Genomic DNA, 21,956 nt, shown 5'->3' on the forward strand with positions numbered 1-21,956 from the left:
GGGGTTAGTAAGACAAACAAGAACATCAAGTTTCAGTAATCTCATTTTTGTAACACAAAATATAAAGGAATTACAGGGTGTTGAATAAATTGGACAATTTTTCTATAGTCGCAAATCGAAAAAATTTTTGATTTTTTTTTATTTCAATTTTTTTAAGTTTGTACTATGATTTATTATAAAAATCAAAAAGAAGCAAATGTTCCAAGTTCCGTTATCGTCACACTAAAAATAAAGGAATTACAGACTTTCAAAAACTTCTTATCAATTTTTCCTTGGTACCCAAATTAAAGTTTTCTAAAAATTCGTCTTTTTGATCTAAATTTTGTAATTTGGCGCTATTAATAAGACAGACAAGAACACCAAGTTTCATAAATCTTAGATTTGTAGCATTAAAAATAAAGGAATTACAGAGTGTTAAATCAAACAGACAGTTTTTCATTAGTCGCAAATCGAAAAATTTCTAGAAATTATTTTTTTTTAATTTTTTTTAGTTAGTACTAAAACCTACAAGCAACAGTTTTAAGTTTTATTATCGCGCCACCATAAATGAAGAAGCCACATCGTGTTAAAAACTTTTTTTTTAATTTTTTTTAGTACCCAAAACAAACATTTCTAAAAATTCTTCTCTTTGATCTAATTTTTTGTAAATTGGCGCTTTTAGTAACACCATTACGAAAACTATTTTCTATTAATTTCATTCCTTTAACATCAAAAATGAAGAAATTACAGGCTGTTGTAAAAATATGGCGACATTTTCATATAATCCTCAAAGTAAAAATTTTTAAAAATTCTGTTTTTTGGTCTAAATAGTTCTAAATTAGTACCCTATGTAAGCAAGTCAGAAAAATCAACTGACCCAATTTGCATTACTGTGACACCAAAAATGAAGGAACCAGAAAGAAGGTGTTCAAAATTATTTGTTAAATCTTCCTCAGTACCCAAAATAAAAATTTTTACAAATCCTTTCCTTTGATATAAATTTTTGTAAATTGGCGTTTTTGGTAACACTATTACAAGGAATACTTCCCGTTAATTTCATTCTTTTAACACCAAAAATGACAATTACAGAGTGTTGTAAAAAAAGCGTTTTTTATTTGCAAGTTTTTTGTATATTAGGTGAAAAGAGTCACTTTTAATGTTAACTTTAAGCGGATAAAATGTTTAAACTATCTTTCAGTTGACAAACGAATGAAAAAGTCATGTTGTAACTAACAACGTACGCAGAATTTGTGGCTTCAAAGCATTAAAAATAAATCTAAATATAGAATTAAGAGTTCAAAGCAAAACGTTTTAATATTTGTGTTTCCTAATCATTTTACTTTAATTAATTTGATAACCTTTGATAGCGAGATTTTTTATAAAATGACAAAACGCTGTTTTTCACTAATCAGTTTAAAGCCTGTTTTCATACAAAATGGTTCGTTCATTCCAACACTCCGCTTCTCTTATTCACATTCTTCCATTTCAGATTCAATGGGTAATCTTTTTGATCTTCCTCGCTGGCGGATATGGAACACTTTATGTCACCCATTTTACTCCAGAAAAAGGAAAACCTATAATTTTACCACCAGAGGCAGGAAATGACGTCGTGTTCAGTAACATCAATGGAACTTTAACTTCCAACTCTTTGGCACAGTTGACCATCACCGATTTACAGTTGATGATCACTAACACCAGTCAACTAGAACCTGGAGCTGCTTGTTCACCACCGTCCTTGAAATCCCTTCGACTTGGTCTAGAGAAAACGCCCATGACAGTGACGAAAACCCTGCTGAAGAACTGCGAGAAACTGCAAAAGTTACACGTCGGAGGAGTTTTTTACGGGCATCATCTTCTTGCAGTGGATACAGTGACAGATTTGCCTAACTTGAAAGAACTGACTTTCTGTGGTGAGCGCCCCAAATAAATAAACGATTACAGGTACGACGTAGGAAAAAGAAGAAGTTACCGCGCTCGCGTTCAAATAAAAAATTGTACGAAACGAATTAAAATCTATGTACCCGGTATCGGAATGTAGGGTGAACACGGTTCCCACCGCCGACGCCACACGTGTTGGGGGAGGTGCGGGTCGAACACCATAAATTTGCCATCCACTTATTAACCGTGTTAAAGATTCCCGAGAACTGAGCCCTTGAAAGCGTTGCTACAGTGGCCCTTTTTAGTTGTGATAAATCGAGAAACAGCCCGCGTCTATTCAAACAAAGAAATTTAAATCGCTTTTGCCTGCTTCCCAGGAAATAAAGACAATCCAAGTAAAATTTGGTTACAGGAACGTTAGATGACGTAACCACAATTAGCTGACATCGAAATTAGGATCATTTAAAAGGGAAATTAAATTAATAAAACTAAATGTTTGGAACACGTAGTACTGGCAGCGCCGGGGGCCGCACAATCAAAATTAACCCGCGAAAATTCGTCCGGTACCATTGGAAAAGTAACGTGATCAAAGTGCACCAATTAATTGGCCAACTTTAAAGAAGAAAAAGTCACACGCTTTGGCAAGCATAATCTAGGGGATAATGAGATAACCAGATAAGTAGTTAAGAGACCGCGCGGACAGAGCGAAACCACATGTGTTCGGGAGGTATCTGATCTCGTGGGCTACGTGACCAAAACCGTAATTTGTAAAATTCGCGGATTGAGATCATAATCAACCATTCATCGGGACAACGCGATTCCAACAAATCTCGCGAAGAGTTTCTCTACATTTTGATACCACCCTCGATATAGTTACTAACCCTTTTAGCAGCGGAAGTCAACCATAATTCAGCATAAATTGATTTAATTAGGAGATTTTAATTTTGTGTTAATTCTTTACAAGGTTATTAGTTAGGGCCTTTGTTGCAAATGATTGTTTAGAGTGATTAGGGACGTTTAGATTTAAATCAAACAGGTAATAACTGTTCTATTCAAAATCTGGTTAAGCCTTTAGGAACCATTGTCCGAACTACCTTAGTCGACACCGCTAAAGTTTGCTAACATAGAACTAGAGCATGCCAATTTCAGGAAAATAGATCTGATAAAGGAAATTTAGAAAAAGGGATTTCCGATTTCACTAATCAGCCCGAGAGTGCCATCTAGGTCGAAAGGGCCGAAACACTTATCTCAATTTCTTAATCAGAGTTAAATTAGGTTTACGCATAATTGTAATAAACGAAACAGGGCCGAAGACCACGTTTGTTGTTGATTTGGCCACGTATAAAATAATTAAATAATTTTCAACAAATTAACAAAAACATTTAACAGCAAACGGGTCAACTTCATCGTAGAACTTTCATTCTTTTTTTATATCGGTGATGCCTAGTTGAATACAACATAAAGGTGCCTTGCGATGGCTTCAATTACCGATATGAACGTAATAATTAAATAATGGGTAATTAATTTGCATATGTGCTAAGAGAGTGGGGGATGAGCGCGAACCGAAACCACCCTCAAGCGTCCAATAGGGAAACACAAGTCAAAATTAAAATGCGCGAGCAAATCCGGCTGAGCCGTTTCTTAAAAACCGAAAATTAGGGAAGAAGAGGCAGTCATTAGACGATCTTTGATTCCTGCAGTCGTACTTTCGGGTGACGATCTGTTTTATCGAAGTAATTCCGTGCTAGTGAATTTTCTTGTGCCGTGCACTTAAATTTAAATTGTTTCATTTAGATTTCTGGGCGTTTGTGCTGTATTAATCGTTTTTCTAGTTTTTTGTAATTTTTCCTTTGTGCATAACAAACTTTAAACGCGTTAATCTTACCGAGTGGTAAAGAGTGCAGTGGGTGTCCCCATCCCTTAGTCGGAGTTTCCGGGTGCCCCAGCGCCAAGGTAAGATTTTGATTACAAATTGCGCGGGCTTGAGGTGTGGGTTCGCGGTTAGGAAATAACAAAACTACTGCATCGGTCGAGAGAAGTCGGGGAACCACGCTAAAATTCGAATATATACAGGATCGTGGATTTGACGAAATCCCCAACGTAATTAACGATTTAACGAATTTTACACTAGACAAAAAAATATCGAAAAACCGAAAATTTGAAAAACCATAAAACCACCAGCAAAGGAATTTCGTTATCGTTCTTGAACGGGTTTAGCTAACGCAAACGTTGTTTGGAATAGGGGATGCGGGGGGGACCTGAAAGTGCAGTTCTGAGATGAAAAAAACTTATTTATATGGGGGCTCGTGTCGTGAATCGTACGGGTCCTCGCTCTTACGAGAGCCACCTTTACTTTAACATCGTGGGAGGAAACAAGAACATTCAAGCAAAGAAACGGATCCCTCAGTTAACTGTAATCCACTGGTCACTTGTTCGCAAATTCAGTTTGCATATTCCGAGCTTCGTTTGTCGTACATTCGGTGTATTTTGCTACGAGTCGAATTCTAGACTTTGCTCGCGTGGGGCGTTCTTGCCAATCTTAGACCGGACTTGGACCGTCTAGCTAGAGCGTAATCTAAAAACCCGCGATGTAAACCAACCGTTAACTAAACACTTATTGCCTAAAATCCGCGGCGCCCATGTCTAAGTACGGTGTAAGTTCGAAGTGTCAAAATTTGTCTGGAAATCGAAGCGCATCAAGAGACCCGAAGTTAGGGGTAGTTGAAAAAGGTATTAATTTTGGGAAATCTCTTCAAGGTGACCAGAACTCTGTTTAGTTAGCGGAAATCTCTTTTAGACTTCCGAAGAGGAAGTCCGCCAACGAATTTACTTGCGCCACCCCGCGTCGTGCAGGAGTTAAATTGGAAGCGTTGCTTGAGTTAGGCGACATAACCCCCTCTGCTCTGGCCCATATTATTGTCATTTGTATTGTTATGTTGCATGTTATTGTCTTCCGGATCTAGAATTTCGGACTTAAGATTTGGCCCTGTAAATTTAATTGATGTGTGTCAATAAACGCTTTGATATGTATTGCTGCGTTTCAATGGGTGAACCCCCTTCTTTGGTGTGTGGTGCTACTTTGCGGGAACGCTGAGGATCTTGAATTTCGACCCCGAGCATCTTTCGGAGTCGGGAATAAAAAGAGAAGGGGTAATTAGCTACCCCTAATCAAAATACACAACGTAGGGTTAGTGAAGGTTTGATTTACCTTCGGTGACGATCACGCGAGCGCACCCGCCAACACGGCGGGGGCTAAAACGTACCCCTTTAGGGAACAACAACGGGAGAAAGGGGTTGTCTCACTACATTTCAGATTTATGAATCTCCACAAAGTCACGAGGGATTATTTCAAAAATTTGGCGTCGTTGGAAACTTTGACTTTGGATAACTGTCTTATTGAAGAAATCGACATCAACGCCTTCAACGATCTGACGAGGTTGAAGAACCTGAGGATTCTAACGAAGATATTTTCGACTCAAAATTTTAACATTATTTCTGAAGTTCCAATAAAAATGGCAAATTTCACTTTTGATGGTTTCAATGGGACTCTAACTAAGTCGAAATTGGACGTCACAGAACTTCGTTTAGCCTCTATCCAGTTGGAGGGCATCGAAGCGGGTGCTGCATGTCCAACCTCTTCAGTAAAAAAAGTAAGTCTTGGTCTTGACCCATCAAAACCGCTTAAATTGTCCAAGGAGGCTCTAAAAAGTTGTGAGAACTTGGAGGAGTTGAGCATAAATGAAGAATACAGACAATTAACAGAAGTTGAAGCCGACACCTTCCAGAATTTACCTAATTTGAAAACGTTTTCTTCGGAATGGTTGAAATGTAACCACGTCACGAAAGACACTTTCAAAAGTTCACTTTTGTTGGAAAACTTGAAATTGACCATTAGGGACGCGTGTGAAGTTGACAGTGATGCTTTCAATCATTTTCAACATCTGAAGACTGTTGATATTTCTCTCCAGACGCTTTACTCTACTGAGCAAACCCAGAAGTTGTTCACAAATACTATGAAAGCTGACAAAATCGTCTTGTCGAATCTATGCGGAAAGTTGTTTTTACCACAATTCAAAGAAGTTGAAGAACTTATTCTTAATTTTGAAAGTTTGGAAGAAACTGAAGCAGGAGTTTGTTCATTGCCCGCGCTAAAGAAATTCTCTCTTCAATTCTTTCCACATGAGAATTTCGTGTTGAGGAATGACACCTTCAACTGCGAGAACTTAGAAGAGCTCGTCTTTATTTCCCCTAGTAAATATTACGACATGCCGTTAAAAACTTTCGGACACTTGCCACATCTGAAAACACTCCATTTGGAAGGGCTGAATTTTACAGTCTTGAACAAGGAATTCTTCAAAAATCTTCAATCGTTGGAAAAATTAGTTTTGTACAGATGCTATATTTACGAGTTTAACTCTGATGCTTGGTAAACCTGAAGGTTCTCCAAATTTCGGGTACTCGCGCATACAAATATTTCCCCGAGGATTTGTTCAGGACGAACGTGAAATTGGAGAAAATTTCTTTGGCTTTCAATGATTTCAAAAATATATTTTTTGACTTTTGATCGATTTAAAAGACTTCCACATTTGACTACGTTAGATCTAAGTATAAATCCGATCGAGTCGTTCAATGCGGAGATAATCGCACAAAATGTTCCAAATTTGCGGAATTTTAACATTGTTAGAACGATTTTCTCTTTCGATGAGGACGCGTATCCTCGTTTTCAGGAAGAGTTGAAGAAGAAATTAAATGTTACATTTGAGAATGCTGAGAAGACTTTTATTTAAAAAGTAATGTGCTGTAACAGTAGTTGGAATAAATAGACACTCATGTTGAAAGTTTGTGTATTCAGTGAACCCCTTCCTCAAAAGTTAAAAGAAATCTAAATCTTTAATCTAATTTTTTGTAAATTGGGGATTTTATTGGGATTGACAAAAAGAACAACTTTTGTTAATTTGATTATAGTGGCAATTGAAAACTAGCAATTTCCCTAAGTTTGATAGCTGCAGCACTAAAATTACCAAAATTACGAATTTTAAGAATGGATTTCTCATATTTCGGCTTCGCCTTGAAAATAAAAATTTCTAAAATTGATTTCCTTAAATCTACAATGTTGCAATTTGGCAGAGTTAATAAACAATTAAAAACTAGCATTTTTCTTAAGTTTGATAGCTGTAGCACTAAAATTACCAAAATTACGAATTTTAAGAATGGATTTCTTATATTTCGGCTTCGCCTTGAAAATAAAAATTTCTAAAATTGATTTCCTTAAATCTACAATGTTGCAATTTGGCAGAGTTAATAAACGATTAAAAACTAGCAATTTTCTTAAGTTTAATAGCTGTAGCACTAAAATTACCAAAATTACGAATTTTAAGAAAGGATTTCTCATGTTTCTGCTTCGCCTTGAAAATAAAAATTTCTTAAGTTTGTGTTTTTCGATCTACAATGTTGCAATTTGGCAGAGTTAATAAACGATTAAAAACTAGTAATTTCCCCAAATTTAATGACAATAGCACTAAAATTACTAAAATTACGAATTTTAAGAGAGAATCTTTAATACTTCGGCTTTGCTTTGAAAAATAAAAATTTCTAAAATTGATTTTCTTAAATCTACAATATTGTAATTTGGCAGAGTTAATAAACGATTGAAAACTAGCACTTTTCTAAAATTTCATAGCTGTAGCACTAAAATTACCAAAATTACAAATTTTCAGAAAGGATCTTTCATACTTCGGCTTCACCTTGAAAATAAAAATTTCTAAAATTGATTTTCTTAAATCTACAATGTTGCAATTTGGCAGAGTTAATAAACGATTGAAAACTAGCAATTTTCCTAAATTTCGAAGCTGTAGCACTAAAATTACCAAAATTACGAATTTTTGAACGGATTTTTCATGTTTCTGCTTCGCCTTGAAAATAAAAATTTCTTAAATTTGTGTTTTTTAATCTACAATGTTGAAATTTGCCAGAGTTAATAAACGATCAAAAACTAGTAATTTCTCTAAATTTAATAGTTGTGGCACTAAAATTACCAAAATTACGAATTTTAAGAGAGGATCTTTCATACTTTGGCTTCGCCTTGAAAATAAAAATTTCTAAAATTGATTTCCTTAAATCAACAATGTTGCAATTTAGCAGAGTTATTAAACAATTAAAAGCTAGCAATTTTCCTAAGTTTGATAGCTGTAGCACTAAAATTACCAAAATTACGAATTTTAAGAAAGGATTTCCTATATTTCGGCTTCGCTTTGAAAATAACAAATTCTAAAATTTGTGTTTTTTGATCTACAATGTTGTAATTTGGCAAGATTAATAAACGATCAAAAACTAGTAATTTCCCTAAATTGCATAACTGTGGCACTAAAATTACTAAAATTACGAATTTTAAGAAAGAATTTCTCATATTTGGGCTTCGCCTTGAAAACTAAAAATTTCTAAAATTGATTTCCTTAAATCTACAATGTTGCAAATTGGCAGAGTTAATAATCGATTAAAAACTAGCAATTTTCTTAAGTTTGATAGCTGTAGCACTAAACTTACCAAAATTACGAATTTTTGAAAGGATTTCAGTTCAGGAAGAACGTGACATTGGAGAAAATTTACCTGGCTTCCAATGATTTCAAAAATATGAGTTTTGATCGGTTTAAAGGACTTCCACATTTGACGACGTTGGATCGAAATATGACTAAATGGCAGACAAAATCGTCTTGTCAAATTTACACGGGAAGTTGTCTTTACCACAATTCAAAGAAGTTGAAAACTTTCTCTTAATTTCGAAAGTTTGGAAGAAACTGAAGCAGGAGTTTGTTCATTGCCCGCGCTAAAGAAATTCTCTCTTCGATTCTTTCGACATGAGAATTTCGTGTTGAGGAATGACACATTCAACTGCGAGAACTTAGAAGAGTTTATCTTCGTTTTCTCTAAGTATTACGACATGCCGTTAGAAACTTTTGGACACTTGCCACATTTGAATACACTCCACTTGAAAGGGCTGAATTTTACAGTTTTGAAGAAGGAATTATTCAAGAATCTTCAATCGTTGCAAAAATTAGTTTTGTACAGCTGCTAGATTTACGAGTTCAACTCTGATGCGTTCAAAGACTTGGTAAACCTGAAGGTTCTTCAAATTTCGGGTACTGGCGCATACAAAAATTTCCCCGAGGATTTGTTCAGAAAGAACGTGAAATTGGAAAAAATTTCCCTGGCTTTCAATGATTTCAAAAATATGACTTTTGATCGATTTAAAGGACTTCCACAATTGACGACGTTGGATCTAAATTTGAATCCAATAGAATCATTCAATGCGGAGATAATCGCACAAAATGTTCCAAATTTGCGTAATTTTAACATTGTTAGAACGACCTTCTCCTTTGATGAGGACGCGTATCCTCGTTTCCAGGAAGAGCTGAAGAAGAAGTTAAATGTTACATTTGAGAACGCTGAGAAGACTTTTATTTAAAAAGTAATGTGCTGTAACAGTAGTTGGAATAAACTCATGTTAAAAGTTTTTGTATTTAGTGAACCTCTTCCTCAATAAGTAAAAGAAAAATCTAAATCTTTAATCTAATTTTTAGTAAATTGGGGATTTTAGTGGAATTGGAAAAAACAATTTCTGTTAATTTTATTTTTGTAGCAGCAAAACGAAGTAATTACAGAAATTTGAAAAAAAAAATGACAGTGTTTTATGGGCTTCGAAGCAAAAAATTCTAAAAATTTCTTTTTTTAATCTAAATTTCTCTGATTTAGTACTCTAGATAAGTAAGGCAAAAGAAGCAACTTTTCAAGTTTTGTTACCGTGACACTAAAAAGAAAAGAATTACAAACTTTTAAAAACTTCTTGTTAATTTGTCCTTGGTAACCAAAAATAAAGTTTTCTAAAAATTCGTCTCTTAAATCAAAATTTTTGAAATTTGGCGGTGTTTGTAAGACAGACCAACCAAGTTTCATCAATTTCATTTTTGTAGCACTAAATATAAAGGAATTACAAGGTGTTGAATGAAATGGGCGATTTTTCTATAGCCGCAAATCGAAAAATTTCTAGAAATTATTTTTTTTATTTAAGTTTTTCTAATTCAGTACTACACAGTACACTACAGTTAATAGTGTCAAAAAGAAGCATCCGATTTAAGTTTTATTATCGTACTACCAAAAATGAAGAAACCACAGTGTTATAAAAACTTTTTTCTAATTTTTCTTGGTACCCAAAACAAACATTTCAAAAAATTCTTCTATTTGCTCTAAATTTTTTGAAATTGGTGCTTTTAGCAACACTATTACGACGATTACTTTCCAATAATTTCATTCCTTGAACTCTAAAAACGAAGATATTACAGGGTGTTGCAAAAAAAATACAATTTTTTCATAGTGCAAAGCAAAAATTTCTAAAATTCTGTTATTTGATCTTAATTGTTCTATTAATTATTATTATTATTATTAATTAATACCATATTTAAACAAGTTAGAAAAATTAATTGACCCAAATTTCATTACTGTGACACCAAAAATGAAGGAATCAGAAGATGTTAAAAAATTATTTGTTAAATCTTCCTTGGTACCCAAAACAAACATTTCTAAAAAAAATTCTCCTTGATCTAAATTTTTATAAACTGGCGTATTTGGTAACACTAGCACGTCAGCCACTGTCTATTAATTTTTTTCTTTGAACACCAAAAAAGAAGACATTACAGGGTGTTGTAAAAAAATGGCGACTTTTTCATAGTCCTCAAAGTGAAACGTGTTGAAACAAATAAGCAACTTTTTCATAGTCGCGGAACTAAAAATTTCTATAAATTATTCTGTTATATTTAAATTTTTCTAAGTTGGTACTATAAATAAAATTCAGCCAGCAAAAATGAAGAAACCACAGCGTGAATCGAGTCATTCAATGCGGAGATAATTGCACAAAATATCCCAAATTTGAGGAATTTTAACATTCATATGACTTCGTTTTTTCTCGATGTGGCTGCATATATTAGTTTTCAGGAAGAGCTGAAGAAGAAGTTGCGAATTAAAGCAGTTCAGAGTTGAATCTATGGAACTATATCAGCCAAGTCCAATGTTGAATAAAGAATCTACAAATGTATGCTATACAATCTACCATCATAGACACGATTATTTTTATTAAATTAAATAAATATAAAAAATTTCTAAATTCCGAATCTGTTGCTCCAGAATTTTGAAATTTGACACAATCAATAACTGGATCAATAACAGTAACGTCTCCAAATTTCATCGCTGTAGCACCAACACATCCAAAAGTACGATTTTTTTATTGAATTTTGAAACTTTTGGGTTTGTTCCAAAAATAAAAAATTCCAAAATTCAAATCTGTTGCTCCAGAATTTTGAAATTTGGCACAGTTAATAAAATGGTGAAGAATAGCAACGTCTCCAAATTTTATCGCTGTAGCACCAACACGACCAATAGTACGTTTTTTTTATAGAATTTTGAAAGTTTTGGGTTTGGCCCAAAAAATAAAAAAAATCAAAATCGAAATCTGTTGCTCGATAATTTTGACACAGTTAATAAATTGGTCAAGAATAGCAACGTCTTCAAATTTTATCCCTGTAGCTCCAACAAGATCAAAGGTACGACTTCTGTTTTAATTTGGAAATTTTTGAGCCCATTCTCAAAACAGAAATTTTTAAAGTCCGAATCTGTTGCTCTAGAATTTTGAAATTTGGCAAAGTTAATAAATGCGGCAAGAAAAACAACCTACAAAAAATTCATTACTATAACACTGACACAACTAAAAGTACGTTTTTTTATAGAATTTTGAAAGTTTTGGGTTAGTCCAAAAAATAAACCAAAATTACAGGTTTAAATGAAAAATATTGGAAATTTTTAGCTTGTCTAGAAAATAAAAACTTCTAAAAAATGTTCAAAAAATTAAAACTAGTAATCCCATCAAATTTCATTGCCCTCTAAACTACTAATATTACAGGTCCGAATGAAAAATATTAAAAGTTTTTGGCCCGTCTTGAAAATAAAAATTTCTCAAATTCGTCTCTGTTGATAAAAAAAAAATGAGATTTGACAAAGATAGTCAACGAGTTCAAAGTAGTTGCCTCTCCAAGTTTCATTGTCCTAGAATCGAAACTATTAAAATTACAGGTTCGAATGGAAAGTATTGGAAATTTTTGGTCCGTAGTAAAAAAAACGAGTTTAAGGTAGTTGCCTCTCCAAGTTTTGTTGACCTTTAGCATCGAAAAATTACTAAAATTATAAATCCGAATAGAAAATATAGCTCGTAGTAAAAATAAAAATTTCTAAAATCCGTCCTTGTTGTTAAAAAAATTTGGTCTATAAAATAGACAGTTAATAAGAAAAAATTAGTAATCAAATCAAACTCCATTGCCCTAGGATCAAAACTACCGAAATTACAGGTTCAAATAAAAAATATTGGAAATTTTTAGCTCGCCTTGAAAGTAAAACTTTATCAGTTTATCACTTTAATCAATATTACAGTGTAGTTATTGACAATTAAGTGCGTCATAAATTTCCGTGCAACTTTTGAAAAAACTTGAAAACACTCGCGAATCTCGCAAATCTCTTTTAGGACGGCTAATAAAAAAATATAAATAATGCTAATTATCGTATATTTGTTAGAATATAGGTAATCGCACCATTAGTGGTTGTTGATTCGATTGTGGTTGGTTCGACACTGTCGTGAAACTTCAAGTCACCACAAAAATGGGATGAACAACAGTCTAAATTAAATAATAAACCCCCTAATTCTAATGAATATCGAGTTTGAATATAGGTAATTTTTTTTTATCGGTAAAAAAATCTGATTTTATTTTATAATAAATTTATGTAAATTCAGTCATTTTCTTAAAAATACGAAAAATTGCTCTGGTCTTCAAAAAAGCAAACTTTCATAAAAAAAATGTTTTTCCTTTGTTGGCAACGTAGAAGAAACCAAATTTTGGCATTCAGAACCGGTGAATAGGTATATTTTAGATGATATTCTAATTAATCAATTGATAACTTTTATATGTATTTTCTTTCTCTGATTGATGAAAAAAATGTATAAAAATGCGGGTTCAGTTTTTTTCTGTGAACCAAATTTTACCCATAAAAATAACACTAAATCTTTCTATGTATTCATTATTAACGATTTTAGAAATTTATATTTATGAACGCATGTCATCATAAAATCATTATATAATAATAATTCCTACAGTTGACGTAACTTCGAGATTTGGATCTCATGACTTGATAATGATAAGGCAGAGGTAATAAGTGTTTACAACTCATATCCAAGCTGATCTTAATTGTCAATAAAGAAATTTGTTCTGATTGAAAACATAAACTGATAAAACAATCAGATTTTTAAAGAACAAACGTTTCTAAAAATGAACTACAATTTGATTTGGTATTTTTTATAGATAACTAGTTGTCAATTGGATGACGATACTACAACCGTGATAAATATTTTTGATTCCTTTATGCTTTTTCTTAGTTTATTAGAATTTTTTTCTTTTTCATTTGCATTAGATATACACATGTCGTAAAAACTTGTATAAGCAATCGAAAATGTAATCAGAGTGGCAACACCATACGCCATTTTCTTCAAAATTATCCCTACGATTTCCTAATTTCTTGTTGGAAAAAAATGCAAATACTCTCCATTAATTTTGAATCAAGGTCATTCATAACTTGTGAAAATTGTGGAGCTTTAAGGGAAATTTAAGAGAATTTAGTATTGAATTGTATCAAGAATGGATCTTTGGGTGTTAAAGTAGGGGTGATCGGGGTATAATGATCTCTCTAAGGTCTTTACACTATAGCTACAAAACGTTTATATTGATAAATATAAATTATAATTTTAAAATTGATAAATATAATTATTATATTGATAAATCAACCACTTGGCTAGGAGCTTTGACAACTAATGTACTACAAGTCCGCCTAAAAATTAAGTGCGACTGCAGAAGGGTCATTTTACCCATGGACTAGAGGTAAAATGATTCCTCGATTGGGGTAAAATGATGCCTTTCGATCGTAAGGATGTGTTATGTTTAAAAAGTTAAGCAAAATTTAGTGGAAAAAGTGAATATATTTTAGTATTAAAATAAAAACAAAATAAACTTAAATAACAAGAAGTAAAACAACAAAATAGATACTTTTATTGAAGACATAAATAAACATTAAAAAAATTACATTTTTTTTTGTAAAACGAAAAGTTTTTAATTCCGCCAAACAGGAATTGCAAGGGAATGTGTTTTTCTCTTCGTCTACTCTTGCACATTGATCATGAGCCCATTTTTGGCACACACTGCATCTAATTCAATCCTCTTCTTTTGAAAAATGAATATATTTTTTTCAACCAAAAAATACATTCTATTTTTCTCGCTTTTGTTTTTTTGTCACTGTCTTTTTTGTCAACTATCAAACCATTTATTTATATTAGAGGTAAAATGACCTTGAAATCCTTTTACCCAGTACCTAAGTGATCGTTTTACCCCAAGAGCAATAAGAACAAAGAACATACTCCAAAAATTTACAACATGCAAGGTTGCAACTCAATCTACAAAAATTGAAAGTTTAATGATAACCCTTTAAAACACCACAAGGGTTATTTTGAAGTTTTAATTCGAAGAGTAAAATACACTTGATTAAGAAATGACTTACCTTAGGCTGAACGAAGGAAAAACACAAATATCGCTGTAATTTTTTTGAATATTTACTGAACTGCGTGCGCTTGTTTGCAATATCCGCAGGTTCAGCAACATATTTAATCATTTCATCGATAGATGGAACTTAGGAAGTTTGGGAATCAAAGGGAATCATTTTACCTCGAAGGATCATTTTACCCCACTCTTCCCTACTTACCTTAAATTTATAAAATTGAATTAAGTTGAAATAAAAATATTTTAAGCAGAGCTTTATCCTCCCAAGTTCGAAGAAGAAATGAATTTGTAGAAAGTTGAATGGAATTTGTTTTGAGATCCAAATTTTCTACCTAAAACTGCCCTGACACGAACCCATTTATTTCACACAATAGACCAAATGCCCTTATTAAACAATTTCTTGCATTATACAGGGTGTTAGGTAACGTTACAACCATGGCGAAAATAGAGATGGAGACAGCCGTAAGAAGTAATGTTTCGAAGTTTTTTTGGGTTTTCTTTAACCGTTTAAAAGCTGAAAGGCTTTATTTATAACCAATCGGAGATCAATTTACAATGTACCACCGAATTTTGACTTTCTACTAATTTATTAGCAATTTTTACTTCAAAATTTTCGTTTTACACTTATCTATTAAGCTGTAAGGTGTGTTTTACTTTATCGATAAATCATTGATAATAATTAAGAATTGGATATAAATAGCTGTGATACAGTGAAACGATTTATAAAGTGTTATTGCATGCAACGTGCTAAAAACTAACTAAAACTAAAACTCTTTTCTACTTTTTTGTATCGAAACATTTTTGTAGTCTTCAAGAGTTCTCCAAGTGCCAGAAGATAAATAAAAGTAAGATTTACATTAATTATTATGACTTATTTTTTACGTGCTTTGGTGCCTTTTGAATTCCCTTCACACAAAATTTTCGGCGAAAAATACGAGTATTAATGTTTTCCTCGTTATAAACAAGCTGGCAACAGACTTATTTTGACGAAATTTGATGTAGAGTGATACTGATAACGATAAGACAGCGCTAATAAGCTTTTATAGTTGTAAATGAGACCATAAAATCTGGGATTTTGTACAAACATGTCCAAAAGCGATAAAAGTCGACAATGATCTCAACTGGAATCGTATTACACTGAAGCTTGATTTTACAAAAGGTTTTTTGAAATGTCAAAATTGTTCTTACTTGGAGTACCAAAATTTTCTAAAATCTATTTTATTTATTCAATAATTTTGTAATTGGGTGAAATAAGACAGAATTTGCACCAAATTTCAAAATTGTTGTTCATTTTATAACTTATTTACAAAAGTTTTTCAAATTGTCAAAAATGTTTACCCTACATTCCAAAAATTTTAATTTACAAGTAGTACAAAATTATAGGCGACAATTTTCAGTATTAATTTTTTATCATCATTAAAAACCTGGCGAAATTTGATGTAATGTAATGTAATGTAACGTAATGATGACAGAACACTGATAAGATAACTTTTTTTAGTTTCAAATGAGACCATAAACGATATAAAATTTCGTACAAATATGTCCAAAGACGAGAAAAGCCGAAGTCCGGAATCGGATTGTACTGCTAAGCCTGAGGTAAGTGTTTCCGTCTTCTTTCAAAAGTTTTTCGGAAAATTGACATTTTCTTAATTGCCAATAAAGAAATTGATTGTAAACAAAGTGATAAGCTGATAAGCACAGATAATGATTAGTAACGATAAAAGTCACCAAAACCGGATGATGACAAATTGATGATAATATTGTTCAAAATTTTCTCTCAAAATTTAGTCATAAATTAAAATGTATTTCTTCAGTTGTTAATTTTTTTAGTGTCTTAAAAGTATTAAAAGGTGCATTTCTCACATTCAGAAGTCTAGAAAGCGACTTGTGGAATTAAAATACGTTCCTAACAACCTATTTCATTCAAATCAAAAATTTGATGCATAATTTATTAAATTAATATTGACACTAGTAGACTATAATAATGAAATTTTCATATTTCCAGTTTTTTAAGAAACGACAGGGAACAACAAATTTCGGCACAGATTATGAGATTTTCAACATTGCCAGTTTTGCCTTCAACTTGGCGACAAACGAAAAAATTAAAACATTTAAGATGTCGTCGAATGACGAAGAATATGGCGACTTTGACGACATCGTGCTTCAAACGACAGCTGGAAGTTTCAATGAAGTTGTTGCATTTCAACTCAAGCACAGCAACAAAGAAGGTATCTTGCTAGTAAGTCAGCTCGAGGCAGAAAAAGGCGATTTTAGCATTAAGAAGTATGTTAATTCCGTAAAGAAAATGAAGACAAATTGTGATAAATTTGTGTTGTTCACAAATCTTAAATTTGAGCCTGCGGACACGACGCGCGTTCAAATTCAAGGTGAAAACTTTAAAGTTGGTGTGAGAAAAATTAGTCTGTGTGATAATTTTAAGACGTTTAGTAGCACGGAAAAATGTTATCAATTTTATGTGGACGATGATTCTTCTAGTTCAAATAATGACGTTGAAGTAGAAGAATACCGAGAGTTTTTTAAAAATTGTTATCTTTATGCAAATCAATACAATGTTGAAGAAACCAAAAAAAAATTGTATGAAAAATTCAAAGAGTTTTGTGGGGCACCAGAGAAAGATGCTGACAGTTACATTCAGTTTATAGCGGATTGGGCCAAATTAGCGAAAAAGAAAGAAAAGTTGAACAAAACTTGGACTAAGCGTGTAATTCTCTTGCAGCTTCTCTCTTCCAAAATGAAACCATTGCATTTTGACGATGTTTGTTTTAGAAGCGAAGAGAAAATTCAAGTTTTGAAAACTTTGTTTGCCACCTTTAATGTTGTTTATTTAAAGACAGAATTGTACGAAAATTGTAAAAATATGTGGAGTGCTACCAAAAGCGAAGTGCGCGATTTAAAAGATGTCAGAATCTTGGTAAATACATATCAGCTAACTCAAAAAGATTTTAACAGTTTAGATGATCTTGAGAATGAAACTTTAAATAAAATATTTTGGTTGCAAGGCAAATGTCCGCTGGTTCTAGAAGCCAACGATGACTTTATTTACAATGTGATCAAGTTATGTCCGGATCAAAATTATATTTTATTAGGAGATCAAGTTAAAATTGAAAAATTACCCGAAAATGTTAAAATTTTGAAAAATTTATCTCAAGTTGAAGCTCACACCGATTTATTTGACAAAATAACTAAAATATTTACGTGTTCGATTCAAGGTAAAAATGAAATTAGTTTGGACAAACTATGCAAAAAAATAAAAACCTTCCCTGAAATGATTGAGAGTGACGATCTAGTCGAAATGTTAAACGGTTCTTTAAATTTAGGTGGTGAAAAAGAGAGTTTCAGCTTTCCGTATGTTTCCAGATATTTATTGAGACACGTTGTAGATATTAACTATTTAGAAAATATTGAGGACAAAACTGTTGTGATCATTGACAATGTAAAAGACATCGAAGGTCTAAGAAGCAAATTTAGCCGTCATAACTTTGTCAAAATTGGCACTCAAAATAATTACAATATTAATTCAAAATTTCTTGTCTACTTTTCTGAAAATGAATGTTGTACTCAGGACTTTAAAATACTTTCCCATAAAAATAAAAAAATTAAAATTTGGCACCATTTTAGGTGGTTAAACGACAAATGTCTCGAGTGGATCCGCAGTAAAGGCGACATTAATCAGTTACAAAATCATAAATTGTCAACTTCTGATCGTTTGGAGGAAATAATGTTGTGGTCGCAAAAAAACGAGAATAACATTAATTTGATAGTGGGCGATCCAGGAATGGGAAAATCAGAATTAATGAAAAGTCTCAAAAACCAAACTCCCTCGAATGTTTGGACGATCGTAATAGACCCAACTGATATTTTTCAATTTTTTGAAACAAGTGAAGATCACAGTTCCAATCGATTTTTAAATTTCATAACAACGAAACAAGTTAAGCATTTGAGTCTTCAGGATAAACAATTTTTTGAGATGTCTGCAAAACAAGGCAATGTCATTTACGCTTGGGACGCACTGGACGAAATTGATACCGAAAAAGTTGGAACTGTGGGTGGCATAATTTTAGAGTTTTCTAAAAAAAGTTGGTCTCAGTGGGTCACAGCACGTAGTCATTTGCAACGATCTTTGGAACTCAAATTTAATGTTTTGTCTCGAAATCTTACTCAATTTGACATAGAAGAACAGAATGAGTACATTCGCGATCGTCTTAAAAGTGTCATTTCCATCGACAAACTCGAATCAATTATTGAACAAATGCAGACTTTTGTTGTTCTTTTTTCGTTGTTATTTAGTCGCATTGTATTTTTCGGAAAATGTGGATAAAAAAGATTTCTTTAAATCCATCCTATTTGAAGAAAAATACAACAACGTCCGTTTCTTCTTTGATTTACTTTCGGCAAAAGATTCTCCGGCTCATGTCGCGGTTTTGTACAGAAATTTAGATTTATTGAAAACATGTAAAAATGATATTGCAACCTGTAAGGATCAACATGGTCGAAATTTATTGCATTTGGTTTGTTCTTGGGGGCAAAGACATCCTCACTTTAAGGTGGAAAATGTGAACGGGGCGTATATTGTAGATCATGATTATCGGTTTAGTAGTTCCCCAGAAACTGTCGAGTATTCAGAAATGTTAGACTTCTTGTTAAACAAATGTAATAATCGCGAAGTTGATGATTTATTTGGAATGACACCGTTGGAGTATGCACAACAAACTACCTCTTTAATAGCTGAAGTCAAACTGAGAAGAATTCAACGGAACAATCTGTCACATCTTAATTTAAACTACGTGAGCAATATTTTGTATTGTTCGGCAAAATTCGGGTACATGGAAGCATTCGAATTGTTCATCTGCGGTAATACAAATTTAGTTGATGTCAGAAATATCGACAACTGGACTCTGCTTTTAGTAGCAATTAATAATAAACATTTTGATATTGGAAAACATCTGTTATCCTCTGGTGCGAAAGTTAATGTTGCTACCACCGAAGATGGATTTACACCACTTCTTTTCGCCATTGTGCACGGAAATAACGAAATTATAAAAGATTTACTTAGGCGAGGAGCGGACATTAATCAAGCGATGAATAATGGTGCCTCTCCGCTTTACATTGCTTGCCTGAAAAAACAAAATGAAACTGTACGTCTTTTACTTGACAACGGGGCGGACATTCATCAAACGCCGAATGATGGTACCTCCTCGCTGTTCATTGCTTGCCTAAATGGACAAAATGAAACTGTACGTCTTTTACTGGATAACGGGTCGGACATTCATCAGGCGACGAATGATGGCTTTTTCCCGCTTTACATTGCTTGCCAAACGGGACAAAATGAAACCGTACGTCTTTTGCTGGTCAACGGGGCGAACATTAATCAAGCGATGAATATGGGTGCTTCCCCGCTTTACATCGCTTGCCAAATGGGTCAAAATGAAATTGTGCGTCTTTTGCTGGACAACGGAGCGGACATTCATCAAACGACGAATGATGGTTTCTTTCCGCTTTACATTGCTTGCCAAGAGGGACAAAATGAAACTGTGCGTCTTTTACTGAACAACGGGGAGGACATTAATCAAACGACAAATGATGGTGTCTCCCCGCTTCACATTGCTTGCTTCAAGGAACAAATTGCAACCGTACGTCTTTTACTGAACAACGGGGCGGACATTCATCAAACGACGAATGATGGTGCCTCCCCGCTTTACATTGCCTGCCAAAAAGGACAAAATGAAACTGTACGTCTTCTACTGGACAACGGGGCGGAAATTAATCAAGCGACGAATGATGGTGTCTCTCTGCTTTACATTGCTTGCCAAAAAGGACAAAATGAAACTGTGCGTCTTTTACTGGATAACGGGGCGGACATTCATCAGGCGACGAATGATCGCTTTTTCCCGCTTTACATTGCTTGCCAAACGGGACAAAATGAAACCGTACGTCTTTTACTAGACAACGGGGCGGACATTAATCAAGCGGCGAATGATGGTGCCTCCCCGCTTTACGTTGCTGCCAAGAGGGACAAAATGAAACTGTCCGTCTTTTACTGGACAACGGGGCGGACATTCATCAAACGAATAAAAATGGTGCCTCCCCGCTTAACATTGCTCGCCAAAAGAGACAAAATGAAACTGTACGTATTTTACTGGACAACGGGGCGGACGTCAATCAAGCAACTAATTATGGTATCAGTCCGCTTTGGGATTGCATACCTAAAGAGACACCGTAGCATTTTCTATACATATGTTACTAGATCATGGTGCAGAATTTAGGTATCTCCAAACTTTTTGCAAAATATTGAAAGGATGTTTAACCTCCACATATTTTATTTGTTTTTTATTGGGGTTTTTGTTTCTGAACGATACGAGACGAAGTGATAAGTGACAAGGAAAAAAATACAAATTTCAAATGCAAAAGACAAAGACGACTTATATTTATTGTTTTGAGAAACAAAATCGCACCCTATGTTTTTCTATAGCCGATTTTTCTGATTTAAAAAAAATTTAAATGCTTGAGAATTAATTTTTTACTGGTATTTTCATTCTAAGGCTCATCTTACATTTTAGCACTCTGTTTGCTTCTCTATTACGATTTTTGGTAGCATTTTTCATTTTTTAATTAATAATATAAGGTGTTAATACTTCGTCACTTTTATATTTATATCTAAATAATAGTTAATAATTATTATATTAAATATTTATTATATTATATTAATTATTATAATTAATAATTATTATTTACTGCTTCAATTGTATATTGAATAAGCCGATGAGTGACATAAGTGGCTATTTGGAAAGCTTCGAATGTTAAAATAACTCATTTATATCATAAATGCATTTGTCATAATATCCATTACCTTATTTCAGATTAAATAAATACATATGTACTTATAGTGTACTATGAATATTTTTTTTTATTACTACCATTTAGTTATACAGGGTGTTCAAAAAATGGCGGACCAACTATTCACTACGTGAATCTTCTGATAATAGCTAGTAGCTAAATTTTTTTTTTTAATTATTGAGTGCTTCGTTGGAAATTTACAGCCACTTAAAGAGGCGCTAATTATGGCACAAGTTTTTCGTTATAATGAACTCAAGGTTTACAAAATTCTACTAGAGTTCATGTTTTGGGTGACATTTTCATACTTACAGTTTTTAAATGCCTTAAATGTTGATACAAAACGTTATTTTGCACTTTTAAAATTAAGCTCAAAAGCGCAAGATTAATCTGGCAACATTTCACTTCAAGAATTCAGTAATTAATTGTTGCCTACTGGCTGACAATGATCATTTTTTTTTAGAAAAGCAAAAAATTTTTGGGTGCCACAAACTAGAGAAGTTTATTTCCCTAATGATGTATAATTTTGCTGAATATATCGACACGTGAAGGAAACAGTCGAGAACAAATGGTTCTTATTGTGATTTTTACTGATCAGGTGTTATCAAA

General features: G+C 33.1%; 1 protein-coding gene and 1 pseudogene across 2 annotated transcripts; both read left to right on the plus strand.

Annotated features, from left to right (window-relative positions):
* Positions 1 to 1,402: 1,402 nt before the first annotated feature.
* Positions 1,403 to 4,887, plus strand: LOC148180166 (uncharacterized). Its single transcript, XM_088044961.1, has 2 exons — positions 1,403 to 1,417; positions 1,469 to 4,887. Exons 1-2 carry the CDS (start codon positions 1,415 to 1,417, stop codon positions 1,904 to 1,906), a joined length of 441 nt encoding a protein of 146 aa, XP_087901087.1. The 5' UTR covers positions 1,403 to 1,414; the 3' UTR covers positions 1,907 to 4,887.
* A 10,203-nt stretch (positions 4,888 to 15,090) lies between these two features.
* Positions 15,091 to 21,102, plus strand: LOC148180167 (uncharacterized; annotated as a pseudogene). The gene is made up of 3 exons (XR_015770705.1): positions 15,091 to 15,340; positions 15,994 to 16,091; positions 16,501 to 21,102. The product of XR_015770705.1 is annotated as an uncharacterized LOC148180167 (transcript).
* Positions 21,103 to 21,956: the final 854 nt, after the last annotated feature.

This window comes from Gnatocerus cornutus, chromosome 1, assembly GCF_029298725.1.
Source record: "Gnatocerus cornutus isolate USDA-ARS CGAHR chromosome 1, icGnaCorn1.1, whole genome shotgun sequence".
Lineage (NCBI taxonomy): Eukaryota > Metazoa > Arthropoda > Insecta > Coleoptera > Tenebrionidae > Gnatocerus > Gnatocerus cornutus.